At 41.3% G+C, this 18311-nt stretch overlaps 1 protein-coding gene across 2 annotated transcripts in view; it reads right to left on the bottom strand.

Moving 5' to 3' along the window:
* Positions 1-18311, bottom strand: part of WFDC1 (WAP four-disulfide core domain 1) — a 470630-nt gene that overhangs the window by 81243 nt on the left and 371076 nt on the right. For both annotated transcript variants that reach the window (XM_085637491.1, XM_085637490.1), the window contains 2 exons: positions 3314-3454; positions 1242-1283 (listed from right to left, as the gene is read on the bottom strand). In XM_085637491.1, the coding sequence (XP_085493617.1) occupies positions 1242-1283; positions 3314-3454 (183 nt within the window). The remainder of the gene's footprint in view (positions 1-1241; positions 1284-3313; positions 3455-18311) is intronic.

Genomic DNA, 18311 nt, shown 5'->3' with positions numbered 1-18311 from the left:
TTGAACATAAACTGAGTCACATCACCACAGAGCTATATTATTAGTGTGTATAACCTCAGTTTTGTTATATGTGTATTAATTCAACCAAGCAAAAGCTTTTTAATTTGATAAGCTGGGCTGCACGCAGGTGAGCTACTCAGAGGTAGGTGGAATGCTACAGTTGCTCACGAGCTACTGGTTGGAGACACCAGTGGTTGGGCATCATGACCTGTAGAATCAGTCAGACCTTCTGCACTTCACTAAAACAGATCTGTTCCTCAAATACCTAACTTCATCACTCATCGTTGGCCCTTACCATGACAATATTGTTTCCCTGACTGTCTAGGTGCCCCATGAACAGGAGTGTATCCACATACCCTCATCATGTGCTTGTCCTCCGTATGTACAAGGCACCTCGAGACGAGTACATCTATATTGCACGCACTATAAGAATCAGATGAATGTCTAATATTGGGGTTTTGATACTGACCTGCCCATTTATCCTATTAAATGTATAACTTATCGACTTATCAACAAAATAAATATACATAGACACGCACATATTTACTATTTGAAAATCCATGAATAGGTACCTTGTCAATTGGTTAGTACTGGTAGTCAACAGTATGGATGCAATATTTTGGAAGGTTAATATTAAAACTGCAATATTTTTGTATAAAAAAATAATCAATAACATATAAATCATAAACAATAAGCATTTCATGTTCTACTTTTACACCTCTGGTTATTTCCCATGTAAGCATACAGATAACAGCTTTTATCAAACTTATAATTAGTTGCAGAATCACCCAATCACCTGTACCCCACCCTCAAGACCCACAGTAAATTAACCACACAGCCATTTTGTTTCAATTAGAATTTTCCGCAAGAATAGCATTTGCATGCACATAAGTACGACTAAGACCCAGGCGCACACGACTTCAACAAGTGCTGGGTTAGTAAGTCCTGAAGTATGGACACAATGCCACACTTCCTAGAATTCAACCAAGACCATCTTCTTGTGCTAGGTAGGACATGTAAAGACTTTGATGCATTTAATGAGTTTAATAAAACAAAGCGTTCAGATAGAACAGATCACATTATTTTAAACTATATTAATCATACCAATGATTATTTGCTCAACCGCCAGCATCTGTTTTTTCTCATTTGAGAGTGTTCTAATCCTCTGAACTATATCATTAAGGAGCAGTCTCAGAATTTAACACATATTTGTGTTTGCCAATGTATGTAAATATTCTTACCTAAATGTTCCTTGTAATATTTATGCCTCAAGCTACGTCCATCTAAAGGAGGGGAAGAAAATTGATAAACATAGGTGTTAGATTTCACAACAAATTGATGATTGTGCCTTTGTTTGTATTTTCTGCAGACTGGGAATAAACAGAATAATTGATCCTATACACTCGGGACTCTATGTGGACAACTCCCATTTGTGTATGGTTAATTCGAGGATCCACTTTCTGTAATGTCTCACAACCTTGGAGGACATGGTGTTAGAAGAGCCAGGTCACATCTAGTGCATCCTGCTACTCTTCCATCCTCCACTGTTATGCCATGAATAAGACAAGCTTGATCATGATTGGTGTGCTGACACATTTCCCTGCATCCATCCAACCTCCAAAGGGAAAACACGAATGAAGACCTCTCCTCTCCTTACAAATTGAGAGCTGAAGATGCATCTCTTAAAGAAGACTACATCATGGCATGTTAGAAGTCCACAAACTAGCTACATCTACAAATGCACTGCCTCTTGGTTAAGGTGCACTATAGAAATACCACATACATACGGGTGATAGTTGGGTGATAACAGATTTTTCTTTATGGACCAAACGCACTGCCCATTTCTTAACTTTGGGTGGAATATGATACTAGCAGAATACCTCCCCTTGTAAGTGGTATACACTGCCTGTCACCACCAGCTACTACCATGGCCGATGGAACACGCCAGCATGAAGTAATCCCACCGTGCATTAGTGCCCGGGGTCATCTGTCACTGATCTCGCTCATAGCTCTGCCCATTCAAAAACGCAAATATACACAACTACCTGGTGTTTCCTGTCAGCCTACCTCCACACTTTCAAGGTGCCTCCTTGCAGCCCCATATGAGAGCAGGTTGCTCCTTGCTCTCTTTACAAGCAAGCAGGAAGCATCGAGCTTGTTCAGTAGTGATCCTGTAATACCAATTTAACAGCTCCCTATCTTCACCATCTCTTATGTCCTAAAGACCAGCAGGAAGTGATGCAATCTGGGGAAGATGGTGCTGAAAGCTCTATTTTTAGAGACATGGAGAGATGAGGGAAGGTGGTGCTGGGAGCATTTGCCAGTGTTGTTGTCCCATCGAATCCTAGAAACTGAAGGAGGCAAAGAGAATTTGGTGGCTGAAGTGGCAGCTTTGACCATTCCTGAGGTTTCTAATCCTGAATATTTGTAGAGGTGGAAAACAGAGGTATTAAGAGGACAAACAGTTTCTCAATTAGCCACGAGACCTTTCCTTTAGTTCTCTTCAGGCTTTAGAGAACTCATGAAGGGATAAGGCAAAAAGGTTTTTACATAAAGAACCAAACACTGAGTCCCTGCGTTCCAAAGGGAAGAGATGGTGGTGCAAGAATCAATAACTTTACCTTTCAGGCAAGGATGAGATGGATGAGGTGTGAGAGGCCAACGCCGGAAACATCTGTCATTCCTATGGTTACATTTGAACGTGAGAGAATTGCAGTAGAAGAGTAAGGTGAGGGGCGTACCACCAGTAGCACCTGATTTTCTTTCATAACTCTTAGGTCCTACGGACTAGAAGTGTCAAAAGCATCCACCTTTTAATGACACCATTGGGTATCTGGTGACCCAGATGAGAGCAGGTGTGGGTCTCTTGGGCCCTAGAGATGACAAGGAAGTAACTAAAGGCAGCTACACACTGAGTAGTTTCTTAAGATTGAGCACAAAGTTGTTGTACATTTCTATAGCATTGTATCAATGCACAATGATTCTAATTTATCACTTGTACTTCAATGAGCAAGATTAGATGCCTTGGCACAACGCATTCTTAGAGCAATTAATATATCACTATAAACAAGGAGTAGTGCATGGTGGGATCCTGGTTCCCTAAAATCAAACATACAAATTGTTCACCTTTCAAGTACACCTAAATGAGTACAGAATGGGAAAGTGCAGACATATATGGAGGACATTTAAAAATATGAAATTGCTGAAGTTTGGGTATGAACTTAAAATCTGTAATTGGATGCCTGACCAATGTCTCTACTCCGAAGGGTTCCACTTCAGATCAGCATGAAAAGATTCAACCTTGTTCACTAACCTGAGTTTCCGCGTTGTTTGATACATTGGCCTCTGTTAGGGATTCCCTCCGCTGGGTTGCCAGGGTTTATTATGTGACATTCGTACCCGGTGGGACAGTGAAGAGGCTCGTCCCCATCTTCAGTTGTGCTGCAGGCTTCAGCTGTAGTAAAAGAACTCACATTAGGATGCTGCTGGCCTTGACCACAAAGGGTCCATGGTCAATACACTTGGATATCACAGGTGCGCACCAAAATTATTCACATGGGACTCCACAATGCAAGGCAGCAAAACCCTTTTGTTTCAACAAAGACACACCACACATGCAATAACCACAACATTGAACCAGACAGACCATTTACGCACATGTAAAGTGTTTGTAATGACACTAAATACTGGGATTGAAAACATTTCTAGGCACGCTTCAAGAGACACAGAAAGAGAAAGGACTGTCCAGGATCAAACAATTTGATCAGATGCAGAATTTAGGTCCCTGGATCGACAGTTAAGAATTAGCAACGTGGACTTCTTCCCTCCCATTTGTATCAATGGAGTACCAGGTTTGCCACATGTTCATTTAGAACAAACAAGGTGATGGAAGGAATGCTTGACTTAATCTCAACCTTTGGTCAATGCACATTCCAGTCCAGTCCATAATGTTCTGCCCACCAGGTCACTCTCGACAGAGGCCAGACATGTGTGAACAAACATTAGGTGTGCTCCAATAGAAACAGGCCAGCCCAAACTGCCAGGCCGGGATTCCTCTAGATGGTAATACAAGCAATTCCAGGCTGATTTTAGGCACGTTGGGCCTTAACAGTGAGGTATATCTTGAGTCCTGTTGGCATCATGAGCACAGTGCCCATGTTAGGGCATAACCGTCACACATAGGGATGTCTACTGCAACAAACAAGGTGATAGAAGGAACGCTTGAATTAATCTCTACTAATTTCGATCAGAATCGGCTGCATTCCAGTCCATTGTTTTTTGCCCACTCTAGACAGAGACCAGCCATATGCAAATTAGTCTCCAATCAGACTTGGTCCTGGTCCAGTAGCAACAGTCAGGTCTGAACTGCCAGACCTGATAGATGGGAGCACAAGCGTCCCTAGACGGGGTTTCGTCTAGATAGGCCTAGTCAGTGAGGTACAGCTTGAGTGTGTAGCTTTCATTTGCACTGAATTTTAGTCTTGCCTCCCGAGAGCTGGTACTTTACCCACCTTCCATTGTAGCCTTGAACGGCAGGGCGAACGTTCTCCTGCTGCTGTGCCATGCCACAAAAACTGATCATGTTTGCACATCTGTTTTTTTAATTCACCATCGTTACACTAGAGAACTTGGATTTAAAAAAAATCCAAGTTATGGGAATGCTCGTCTCACAATGTCACACAATCGTACTTTCATGTAGATTGAAGGAGAGGAAGAAAGCATGGAACAAATAGCTGTGCCTGCAGCGTGATGAGGCAACAGATTTCTAAACTGTAGGACCGGAAGGGCAGGGAGTATCGAAACAGGGCATCAAGAAAGGACACTTTGATTGCATCTCTTAAGTAAAAGACAGAATGTAAATTGAACCACAGACAAGCAAAAAACGACTCTAAAATCTGATTGAATGGGATTGCTGATTTGCATACTGTAGTGAATACATTTAGACGATCCTAAAATCCCATCCTCGTCGCCAAAATGTAAGTGTAGTGAATACACTTAGACGAAGAATTAATGAAGAATGATTTATGGAATTACTCAACCGGACATGTAAATCGCGTCCTGTTCGGAGTCAACACCAATTCCAGTTTGTCTTAACGTACACAACATTTGAAACCTAACATTAGTTCTAAACCGCAGTATACTCGTGACAGAGTACACGAGCCTGCACCATTTAAAGGTAAACATGTTCTCGTTCCGCTTTGTGCTCGTGATGACAAAACCAAGGAGGCACGCGACAAAGCAGAACGAGACATGAAACACTACACATACTTGAAAGTAGAAGAGGGATAGCACATGTAAGATGCAATGTTGGGGTTTTCAGCCATGCCAGAGACCTGCTAAAGCTGAAAACCAGTATGTATGCACGTTGCTAAAAGATGATCAGACTCGGTCTGGTGCCCCCAATATTCACAGCCAAGTAAAAAGAGGTGCTCTGAATCCCCAGATCTAACACAATCACTGAAGAGGTGGAGCACCTGTAAAGGATTGAGGAGGGGAGAGGAGATATGGCCTAACCACCAGAGCAGTCGACCCTGGAACTGGGGATCAGGATCGAATCACGGCGTCAACTCAAGATCCTGTGATTATGGGCACATTACGTAATCTCCCTGTGCCTAATAAGAAACAAATCTGACCTTGTGTAATGTAATCTCGTGTGCGTGCAAAGCGCTGGGATGCCTTAAGACCAGGTTAATGCTATATAAAAACACAAAAATACATTTAAAAAAGGGATTTGGGGGATTTGTGCAAGCCGTCCTTAAATCAAGGCCATATCATAACAAAGTTGTACATTTGTCGCACTTACAATCATTGGATTCTAATTTCCAAATCGACTCATTTTTAGTTTCAAATCTTTAATTGTTTTTCCTAAACATCTGAGGGAGGCTCTGTCATCGATTAGGGACAATTATCACTTGCCATATACAAAGGTAACATTTTCCTAGTCTCTACCTCACATATGTGCTAAGCAGGTAAGGGGGGAGCACACCAAAGAGATTCTGTAGCTTTGCTCCAAGGACTCCATTTTCTAAGATGTTGATGGTAGCACCAGTGAATGCGTGAACCATGTACCGCGGGCACGCCAGTGTCCGAAATGCAATCAGAGTATCCGCATGGCTACTGCCCTCTAATAACTGAACTTTCAGGTTCTGGCACTACGGCAGGCACCGAAGCATTAATAAATTCCAAAATTGAAACCTCACATCTGTACACAAACGCATTGGAAAGTTGCATCAATGTGCTTAGTTCTAGAACGTCACTAAGCAATGTTCAAACACACGGTGTGCCAAAGGAATCAGCATTCTACAATAGGGTGGTTGACCAAAAGGGAACACATTGTACATACACAGTGCAAAAGGCATGATGTTTGCTCTGCACACATTCATTCCAGACTTACTAGGGACCACTGTGCCAACATTCACATGTAAATTGCGGAGCATATATTCCAAACTCAATGGTGCGTTAAGATTAATAAATTCCCATCCTTTGGCAGTTCCGAGGTGGACAGCAGTAGATGTTGGGAGGGTACATTCAGGGAGCAGGAGTCTGGGTAAGAGAAATCTTGCTCTTTTACATAAAAGGTGCAAGTATTTAAGAATGTATGACATTGTTCTGCATTCTGTCCGTCAACTGTTGTTTTTGCATTTGTCACCCCGAGTGGGATGGGTATGCCCAGACGTGGGTCCCATGCTCTCCATGCCCCTGGAATCAAGCTATCCTGGCTGAAGAGGGGTGAAACCCTGAAACCGGTCCTAGGATGCTTGTTTCCGGTCCAGGGAGGACCTGGCTTGGCAGTTCGGGCTGGACTGTTCCCATGAGGCACAGGGTCAATGCTGATTTGCATATGGCCAGGTCTAAACTGGGGTGGCATGGTGAGCAAAAGAATGATGTATTTAACCCAGATCTCTTGACTGGGGTGAATGTTTTGATTTGTTCTGCATTCCGTCCATCAATTGTGTGTCTTTTGTTCATCTTTTATGCCTAGCATAAACACTTCAGTAAAGTTGATGTGATTTTAGGATTCCTTCTAAAGTAGACCACTACCTTACAGAACAAGAATTGGCAATGCAAATAGGTCTGGGTTTAAAGGGATGTGGTATGGTAATGTGCAACATTACAAGTAAATAGCATGGGAATGTATATGTATAGGTGGAAGAATAGAAATGTTGGTGTAAGTTAAATGGTCAGGTGACAGTTGCACTGTCAAGCTAGACCGAAAACTCCATGTTGGTTAATGACTGCCTTCCTCCCATCTGTGCTGCTGCCAGAGAAAAGCACTATAAATTATCTAGTTATCTAAGATACTTTAATATCAATACGGCACTACATCTGTGCCCCTTAAAATTCAAGCTCAGGCAGATGGATAAATAAACATAATGATCACAGCTGTGTAGAGAGCAAGCAACTTCTGCCCAATCAAAACATGTACTCCTGAATCCCAACATTTGGGCGGAGCCAAAGCCCCTGTCTAGTGATGCTCACATAATTGCCTGGTGACAGTTGCGCTGTCAAGCTAGACCATAAAAAGGGGGTACTTTTTGAAAATAACTTTTTGCACACAAGGAAATGTTATACATAAGCACACTAAAAACGTGGTTGCTATGCACATCCAGTGTGGCCTTCAACCACACTGCAATACTCCATAATACAGTGTTATGGTATGGCATAGGCCTCACAACATCTCACCCTATGAAGCACTACAGCTGCTTCATAGGATGAAAGACACCCATTTAGTGGCTAAAATGCTCAACACGAACTCAGAAAACCTACGTCCAATCCTGACTTCCCTATTGAACTTACTGTTTGAAACTGACCTCTGCAAATAATTTCATAATGCTTCCTTTTAATTCATTACCATATACCAGCACCTTGAAATGCATGAGTTCAGGGTGTGCACTGAGCTAAAAACACTTGTGTTCATTTTAATAGACAATAAAAGCCTTTGGCTATAAAGTTACTCAACCTATTACCAACAACCATGGCCACATATAGGCTGCATATGACAACTCACTTACCTCTTGGTTCATTAATGACATTATCGGCTGGGGTGGCGGGAGGCCATGATTGTTTCTAAGTTCAGGTTTCAAAACAATCACTTCTGAAAAACCAAAATACCTCTCATTGCAGTGATAAAATCAGATGTACCAAGAGAATATGTTTCTACATATTAAGGAAATATATTTTTTGAATTTTAAAGAGACTTTCTCTTAATCAAATTTTTGCATCGCATTTGTTGTATTTTTCAAATGGCAAACATTTTCATGGCTAAGATCTTCAAAGGCTCCTCGGGCCAAGCTTTACACCAATCTCACCTGCTTCTATTAATATATTGTCTCTCCCAGCTCTATGAAGCAGTGTCACATTTGCACTGCCAAATATTTTGGATACTGGAGGAGCGAAGTACTTTTTTCAAATGAAAGACTTTTGAAGTGCAGTATTAACTAACCCTGGGCGTAGTGGGCATAGTGGGGCTACGTGGAGCATCACGTAGTGTGGCCAAATCTACGCACACTCGCACACTCCGCGTAGCCCCACTACGCGCCGCCCGCCTCCCGCACGCCCTCATTTTAATATAACTAGTATTTAAAAGTAAGAAAATGTCTTACCTGAGGTGCGGCGTCCCGGGGCTCCCTCTTACTCCTTCAGAGGTAACTTCTTCCTCACAAATGCGCATGCGTGGCCCGCGCATGCGCATTTGTGAGGAAGAAGTTACCTCTGAAGGAGGAAGAGGGAGCCCCGGGACGCCGCACCTCAGGTAAGACATTTTCTTACTTTTAAATACTTTAAGTTATTTTAAAATGAGGGCGGGCGGGAGGCGGGTGGTGGGTAACTCTGCTCCGCCGTGGCGTGTGCGTAGCGCTGCCTGCTACGCCTACTTCGTGGACCACGAATCAGGCAGCACTACGCACACTACGTGGGCGGAGCGGAGCACTACGCCCACCCTTAGTATTAACCTTATGTTTATTATGCCATAAAGTTAACACGTAATTTAACATTTCTCCTATTTACTCCTCTCTCAGTGGTGTAATGTAAAATGATGGGGCCACCCTGCAGAATGTGATGGGGGGGGACCATCAGTCTCCAGTATCTCACAAATATCCATTGGCCTTGGGCAGAATGGGGCCCCTTGAAGGATTTGTGGCCCCAGCGCTACTAGGGCTTCATTTTTCGTGTTCAATAAAGCATCTCAGACCCAGTGCCGGATTAAACCCAGTTTGGGGCCACTAGGCAGTCGAAGTTTCGGGGCCCCCTTCCCACTGGATTTATTTTACAAACTGACAGCTGCAAGAAGATGAGCTTTTAAGAGACAAACTGTTATGTGAATCTGATGTCTCATCTTTATGTACTTTAAGTTGTTAACGGGTACATTACATTAATACAATATTTTCTCTATAGAGCCTCTAATGTAAAGTTTTCATTTATTTGAGTCGATTCATTTTTTTCTATCTTTTGGAAAAAATATTGAATAAAGCTTGATTGTAAATTTCTTTCAAGATCAAATTAATATTATTTTGATCCATTGTCGCGGGGCCCCTAAAAGGAGTGGGGCCCATAGGCCAGTGCCTACCTTGCCTCTATGGTAATGCGGATTTGCTCAGGCCAGGTTAAATATGCTCCCATTTAAAAATGTTCATATTCAACATCCTTTCTTTAACAAAAAATAAGTATCTCACAAAAGTGGGTGGGTCAAGCGTGGTCCAAATTCAGGACCTGGCTGCTACTGCTTTCAGCCATTGTGACACCCTGGACCTCCAACTAGAGCCAATAACCTTCTGCAGCACAAAATGTATCCATGGTCTGGGCCTCTTCCGAGACTCCGGTACTGGACTCTCTGCTGTGTGCTCCTTTGGCCCAATCAGTTGCAGAACCGGACCTTATATAAGGCCCCGGTGTCAGGGCTGTCACTTCGATCTAGGCACACAACACAGGTTGTGAAAGTTGGATTCCAGCATGGTTCAGCAGCAATAGAAGGAAGGTATTGCGTCCCAGGTGAACCGTCCCTAATGCTGGTCATCTCGGCTTTTGGGAACTGCATTACCTGCCCCGCCGAGGCTAAGCTCAATTCAGCCAGCGTGAGCAGCTGGTTTGGTGTGGTATTCTGCAGAGAATAGACCTAAATTAAAAGACAGGTCTTGTTTACAATCATTTTAATGCTCACAATCGAACGGTTGGAGACCTTTGCTAGGTCAAAGCTTGATGATGAAAAGTATAAGTCCATGTCCCCTAAAATCATTGTTGGAAATACCACCTGCAACCACCTGGGCAAATTAGGTACTATTGTCTTTTTATTGCAGAAGCTGGTGCTCCCGTAACCCTATAGGACTGTTACTTGTTCCCCGGACATTGTTTGCCTCGTTCCTCTGGATTTACCACTCCTACTCAATTCACACAAAAACTGCTATTGTTAGGTCTGGCCTAGATACAGTTTTTCCTCTCTGGCAACCTCTTAAATTTCACATAAAATATACCTCGAAGAAGAGTAATGCATATGTACAAATAGGGTCCTTTTTCAACTGCATTTTTACTTCCTGACTAGTAGAATAGTAGTGCTACTTATGTAGTACAAAATGTTATTCACTAACCTACAGGCAAATACCTCAGCAACCACCTTGCCTATCTTTGCTGTGTGGATATCTTCACCATGTGTGTGGAGATCTTCATACACATGTGTATGTTTTGTTAGTAAATTTGGGAAATACCAGTAGGAGTGACTCAAAAATGGGGAATATTTACTCCTAATTGGGTGGGGTTTATGGAGGATTAAACAGGGGTTTAGGGAGAGACATGCAAATACAAACAACCACCCACAAAACAGTAAGCCTGTTACTTTTCACACACATTGCAATTCTACAGTTACTATAGACAAAATGGTCCCGAAACAGTAGTAAATGTACTCCAGCTCAGCCTTAAAGGCAGTATACCAACACACAAGGCCATTCACTGGTTCTGAAACTCACAGCTGTCGAAAATAATTGAGGCAAGGACTTAATATAAGAGCCCATTGGAAGTGCGGAGATCTTCATACACATAAGCGTATGTTTTGTTAATAAATTTGGAAAATACCAGTAGGAGTGACTCGAAAATGGGGAATATTCACTCCTAATTGGGCGGGGTTTATGGAGGATTAAACAGGGGTTTAGGAAGAGAGACATGCACATACAAACAACCACCCACAAAACAGTAAGCCTGTTACTTTTCACACACATTGCAATTCTACAGTTACTATAGACAAAATGGTCCCGAAACAGTAGTAAATGTACTCCAGCTCAGCCTTAAAGGAAGTATACCAACACACAAGGCCATTCACTGGTCCTGAAACTCACACCTGTCGAAAATAATTGCGGCAAGGACGTAATATTAAATGAATCTATTTTGACTTTTAAATTATATGTAAAATTGTTTTGGTGTTAAGAAGTTAGACTAAATAAAACATAAAATATTTGATCATGTTAAAAATAAATAATTAACATGATTTAAAAAGTGAACTATATGAATAAACTTTTAATACAAAAATGTAAATTATTTTAAATTAATACAAAATCATCATCACCATTATTATGCTCACTAAATATTGAAATGCTAGTGAGTGATTTTTTTTAAAGTATGATTAAAAATAATCTATGTATATAAATATTATACTTTAAATATTAACTTTTCAAGTAAACATTTAGGGGCCGATTTTGATGCGGCCCGTAAAGGCTCCAACCACATTGTAATGGGTCGCACGGTTTCCTTTCCGACCGCCTCATTATGTTGGAGGCAGTCGGAAAGTAAACCAGCCAATCATTCTGGCTGGCTTCCAACAGGCCCGTTGGCTAGTTGGAAGCCGGCAAGTAATCTCAAGGGCGGGTCTTCCCGCCCTTGAAATTGCAATCACGGTTTCCCACGTGTTTTCAATGATGGGCGTTCCGACATAGAAACCATGTTGGAAAGCATGTTTGGGGCCCCCCAGCATTGCCTCCTTTGGTGCACGACTTCCATTTGACAGCCGAGGGGGTACCTATGATGCCCCCCTGTTGATCCCTGCACCTTGAAGCAGGCACCTTGAAGTGCCTGCCATGGGGTACAGGGACAAACTGCACCTCCCTTTTCTCAATGGGAGCTTGTGTTGGCCGTAATACAAGTTCCCATTGAAAAAAGTTGAATGCGACCGAACACTGTTAGGTCGCATTATAATAGCCCGGTCAGGGCCGCCGACCCTGTATTGGTTGGTCCCGTGGCCGAGTCGGGCGGAAGGTATTCTGCCTTACAGCGAAGTATCCCCTAAATTTGTTAATATGCTGTAATATTTTATTAGTTCTATGTTAATATTTATTTTAATTTAATGTACTTATTTTACACACAATGCTTGAACCCAAAGTATTTTTTTAGGGGCCAGCCTCTGGTTTTTCCAAAATCAGAGGTTACAGAAAACCAAGGCTGCCTAGTCTTGAATCCACTTCACACCTCTTTCTTTCACCACCTAACACTTCCTGTGTCCTCACTCTTGCAGGTTCTTATTCTTCCCGCTTTCTCCCTTTGTCATGGTTTTCCTATACTTTTCTCTTGCATTTCTTCTCTCATTGGTGCCTATCTCCCTTGTTCTGGGTCATAGTCTAATGATAGAAAATAAGTCCTGGTGTTAAAAGTTTTTTTCCAATGTGTAATTCTGGGTAGCACACAAACTGTGCATACTAATGATTTTTTTGATTAATATAGTTGTAACCAATAGATTAGAGATGTTGCATTTAAAACACTTTAAGTATAATGTTTAGTGTAATTATTTCGGTAGTTTAGTTATGCCACATTTTTGTAAGAGACACCATTTTATTTAAAATGGCTGTCATTTCTGGTGTTCTGTTCATCTTGCTCCTGCTTATTTTACCTCCCAATCATTGTCCCTCTTCTACCTTCACAGTTTCTGTGGAACACAGCACACTGTGACGCGATTGGTTATTTTCCTTAGAGAGCATGTGTTGTGAATGTAACTTTCCATTGTGTTCCTGATGTATCATTCTGAAGTACATTCCCACTGGAAGTTCTGATGTAGGCTTGCTAGCACACTAATGCATGAATTTTTGGGAAAGTTTCATATTGTATTTTACATCTCAGGATTACTGTTACTATGGAAGCTAATGGAAGGAGCCTTTTACCTTAAGAAATTTGTTATTATTACATAATCTTAAATTATGATCATGTTTCTGAAATGTCCAATATAAGCTAACTATAGTCATGTCATGCTGAATCTGCAGTTTTGCTAATTGTTTATGCATTAAATGTGTATCACCACATGGTTTTAGGGGTGTGGAGGAATGCTTTCTTTTTCCACTGAGACTTTGTGAGTTTTTCTTTACTCTAAAGATGCTGTGGGTACTCTTTTTGGATTTGACAATTAAGACTTTAAGATACTTTACAGCTTTTTAGGATTTAAAAGATTGTACATTTCTGATTTTGAACTCTATCTGAGCCTTTATGGCATTTTCTGCGTTTCTCTGTATTGTCAAGTTTGACATTTTTGTAATAAAACCCTTTACCATTTATTGATCTAGTAGCCAGTTATTGAGTGGTTCCAGTAACTGTTTGATTTTACTATGCTAAATTGTTTGGCCTGATGTTGTGTGAGTTGCACTGGCTTGCAACCACTAGCACAAATGAACACTGTACTGTGCTATTACATAAGGCGCACATTGAGGTGTAAGCAGACCACAAGTATTGTACTATATTTTAACTGTAGACAGGCGTGTAAAAAGGTTATTTAACTAGAAGAAGTTCTGTTCTGGAACAGATGTGTGCACAAGTTATGAGTGCTGTATTACCTCTTTCATAGGTCAAGGCGACAAACAAAGCTGTCTGCAGTCCATGAAGCATGAAAAACAGGATTACATAAAACAATAAGCACACACAAAGGATAGTTAATTGAATTACACAGGACACAGTGTCATTCTGTTTATTGCCAAGCATGACGACCTTGATAGATCAGGTTTCTAAGCACTACCTTATATGCATTAGCAGCAGGTTTCTTTCAATCAGAAAGTCTCATTTCTGGGTGGTCCACCTGTTCAGCGAGGAAACAATTGCAATGGTCATAGGTGGTGTGCTATAAATAGTTACTATGGCCTTTCAAATTCCTCTTTCCTTGTACAGAGAGCTCTGAACAGATTGTTGTATATAACAAAGGTGTGAGCTAACAATAGGCGTCATTTTTTGTTTGGAGAAGTGATGAATATCTATGCTTAAACATTTGGCATTCATTCAATCAAACAGGACTTGCAAAGCACAGCTAATCACCCGTGATCGCAATCAGTTGCTCATTCAATTGTCTGGAACTCTAAACACTGTGGTGCTTAAACTTACTGGACTGGGAGTAGCTTCTTTCCATGGTAAAAGAAATAGGAGCCAAAAGCTACATGAGGTACCTGCAATGCCCCCTGTATATTACATAATTTGACAATAAATAACTAGAGCCAGTAGTGTAACGCAAAGTGATGGGGTCCCCTGTAGAATGTAATGAGGGGCCCCTGAGTCTCCCATATCTCATAGATATTCATTAGTCGTGGGTTGAATGGGGCCCTCCTGAAGGGTTGGGCTCCTCCCTGAGCTGTGTGGGCCTTGGTTACGCCTTTGTTATGCCCCTGACTAGAGCTGAGCAAAGCTGCAGAGACTGCCGACTCGTCTTTAAAAAGTATGCCACGTTCACTAATTGCAAAGCTGGCAAAGTTTTTTTTTTTAAACGCAGGAACAAGGGCTTCTCTAAGGCTGTGGGAACCTTTCCACTATGGTGCAGGGCAGGAAGTAGTAGGAGCTTATGTCTTCAATGGCGCCACTTTCCTTCTCCCTTCCCTAATACCAGTTCCCCAACACCAGAAGATCCAAGGTGCACTCTAGAATAAGGGAATGGAGGTAAAGCAGCTGAACATCTATGGCTATTTTCCTTTGTTTCTACTCCGGTCATAGACTGGAAACAAATCATGCAGCCGGATATCCTCTCCTGGTTGGGTGGATCATCCAGCTGTAGGTATTGGTAGAATTACATCTGCACCACCTGGGGCAAATAAGGGAAGCTACCTCATATTGATTTGTGATCTCTGAAATCACCCAACTATTAAGGTGCATAAAAAAAAAATCCCAAACCATATACATCACTCACCAGTGGCAGTAGGGTTTTGAGAACTATTGCTTTCCCAGGTCTATTTATTTATCTAATAATGTATTGTTTTTGTTGTTGAGGTTTTTGTAAGCAGCTGCATGTACCTTTAAAGTTACTTCAAAGGTATTGTGGCAGAGGTGGTGCACGAATAAAATAGAATAAGGAGAGGGAAGAAGTTAAAGTAGGAATAAATGGGTAAGTACTATGCCCATGTCTTGAATTGTGAATTGTGCATCTGAGCAGAGCTCAGATGACAGCAACTCTATAAACAGTTACGTTTTCAGACATTTCACATGTTAACCCATCATGAATCAACCGAGTTATTCGAGAATGACTGTTAAAGTATTATAAAATATAAGATTCATTCTCGTCTACAGCCCACTATGAGTAGATTATTGCAACCATTGATTGATAATATTTCATCCATTTAATACGACAGTGACCTTTAATTTCTGGTACCCAAATACCCTCCTGCTCTCATCACATTATATCCCCATCTAATACAGCATCTCATTTTCTCAGAGACGCTTAGTTGCTCCCTATTCGTCTCAAATCTGTATAGATTTTCTTGTTTTCTGTTAAAATCGGGCTGTACAAAATTTGTAAATCTGGCTATCTAAATTTCGATAGCTTGTCAATTAGATGAACTCTATAAAGTGTGAACAAAAATATCAGGTTCATTGTGACGTGAAAAAGTAGGGTGTGTAGTATTAAAAACCTACAAACCCCAACTTTTTTCATAAAAATTGCCTTTTTTTCATTGAAAAAAACATCGATAAACAGTTTCTTGTTGGCAATTTTGTCCAAATGTCACAACTTCATCTCTGGAAATCTCTGAAGATTAAGCCATAATACTACACAACCCATGTTATGGCCAACACTATGGGAGACTTGCAGAAATTAATTTTGTAGTCCACACCTGTCCTCTTCTTCTCTGAATGAATATATACATTTATATATTACACAAATAATAGTACTGAGAAGTTATCAATATCAACAAATAGAGATTCTTGAGATGATTTGAACTATCTTTCTTTCTTTATATTCTTTCGATGAGTCATTTACTACAGCACTACGGCACACGTTCCACGCACACTGGCGCTTCTTCAGGGTTGTCAAACATAGAAATTACAAATCAGTGTTACTAATACTGAAAATCGAAAACAAAACTCAACATAATTTATAATACAGACAATATTTCCCCAAAACATGAACGCATCTATTTCACAGGTATAAAATTGTAAAACCAAACGGACTGGTCCAGCACCTGAGAGCCACCACTTGGGTGTCAGGAACTTGCTGCAGCTGGGTCCAGAAGCTGGTTGGGGAGCCTTGTAGGTCCCCGAGGCTCAGATCAGGAGGCCAGCAGACTAGTCCTTGGAGTCACTCTGGGGTCCTGGGTTCAAGAGGAAGTTGAAGGCCCAGTTCTTCGCCAGTCACAAGGGCAGCAGGTCAGCACAACAGGGCAGCAGTTCCTTTAGAGAACTTTAGAGCAGCATTCCAGCTGAGAAGCAGCCCTTGTAGCAGCACAGACATGCTTCTTACTGGCAGAGTATCCACAGGTCTTGAAGTGTACTGAAGTGGTGGTGTCTGAGGTCTACTATTTATAAATAGTTGTGCCTTGAAAGTGGTGAGAAGCTTCTAGAGGCAGGCATTTGAAGTGCACAGATGCCCCGCCTTCCAGCCAATTCAAGTGTAAATGGGGCTTGGTCCAGCTCTTCCCACCCATCCTGCCAGTGATGACCCATCCAGTCACACCTAAGCGCCCCATTGTGTGTGGGTGTCTAGTAGGAATACACAAAGCGCAACTGTCAGCTATACCAAGTCATGTGAGCCAGAGAAGGGATGCAAGCACAAAATGGCTAAAGCAAGAAAATGCCAACTTTCTAAAAGTTTGAACAACCAAAAAGAAACCTCATCTGTTCCCAATACAAGCTGCACAGCCGCGTTCATGAATGAATCTAATGAATAAAATTCATGTTTTTATCTTCTTTTTGTCCATGTTTAACACTGTTTCTTTTCACTTTATTTCAAAATTCTTCAATTCGTTTTACCCATTCAAATCTCCTTCAAAGGTTTCCACAAATGCACAGGAGAAATAAGTGTTTCCACATGTCACGACCTTATTAAAATTACCGCCGGTTTTGCGGAAGAAGACGCTTCGACGCTGCTGAGAAAAACCGTATGAAAGACTCCTAAACTTAAACAAAGATGCTCCCTGAAGAAGGGCGAGTAGCCCGAAATACATTGGAGTCCTAATGTGAAAAGTTAAAATCAAAATGCTTCAGAAAAGCAAATTGAAGTGAAACTAATTTCGATGAAAAAATAATAAAGAACTTTATTGAGAATGATATATAAATCAATGTGATTATTACCACACACAAAATAATATCGTGATGACTTAACTAATCCTTCTATAAGGACAAGTGGAGTGCCTAGGGGGATGCAACCAAAGGAGTTTGGAAGCACTACTAAATATTTATAATCGCGACGTCCACACAGGACGGAAGACGCCACCCCGGAGCACCCAAAAAAAGATTCAAAATTCGCTCAAAAACTGTCATAAAGACACAGAATCATTCAGTGGTTGTGCGCAAGCTACTTAAAAGATTGATGTTATCATTTACCCATTTTAACTTTTGAACACACAGATACACTTCTAATGGTTTTAACCATACAATACATACATTCATTGACTGCAGTGCTGTACATCAATATGCTGACACTATTTCCTTAAATTAATTTTCTGTTTTCATGCACGAAACCCCTTTTAAAATAAAAGTGCAGAAAATATGAATCATTTCAAGTAGTACTCTGTGTAAAAAATGCCTGCATGTAACAGTAAAGGCTTCCCATGTTATCGTTTCCCAAAATTCTCAGTAGAAAAGCCATCCCACGTCGTCAGAGGCTCCCAAGTTATCAGGTATGAGCAGATTAACAAACCCTGATAAACGGAAGTGGCAGGGAGTTCATGCAATGGATTCACCTGCACTAATGGACTCTGTGGATCTGCGCAATCAAACTGTGGTGCTAAGAGTGGTTTAAAGCAACACACAACATTCATATCAGCATATCAAAGAACATCTGTCGCGCGCTGTGCGGAGAAAGAATAGTGAAACATTTATTCAGGGTTGTACAACAGCCAAGATGTAATGCAGTGCTCCCTCGTGACGCAGTAATGTGAAAC

This window comes from Triturus cristatus, chromosome 12 (genome assembly GCF_964204655.1).
Source record: "Triturus cristatus chromosome 12, aTriCri1.1, whole genome shotgun sequence".
NCBI lineage: Eukaryota > Metazoa > Chordata > Amphibia > Caudata > Salamandridae > Triturus > Triturus cristatus.
This window is presented reverse-complemented; position numbering and strand designations above follow the sequence as displayed.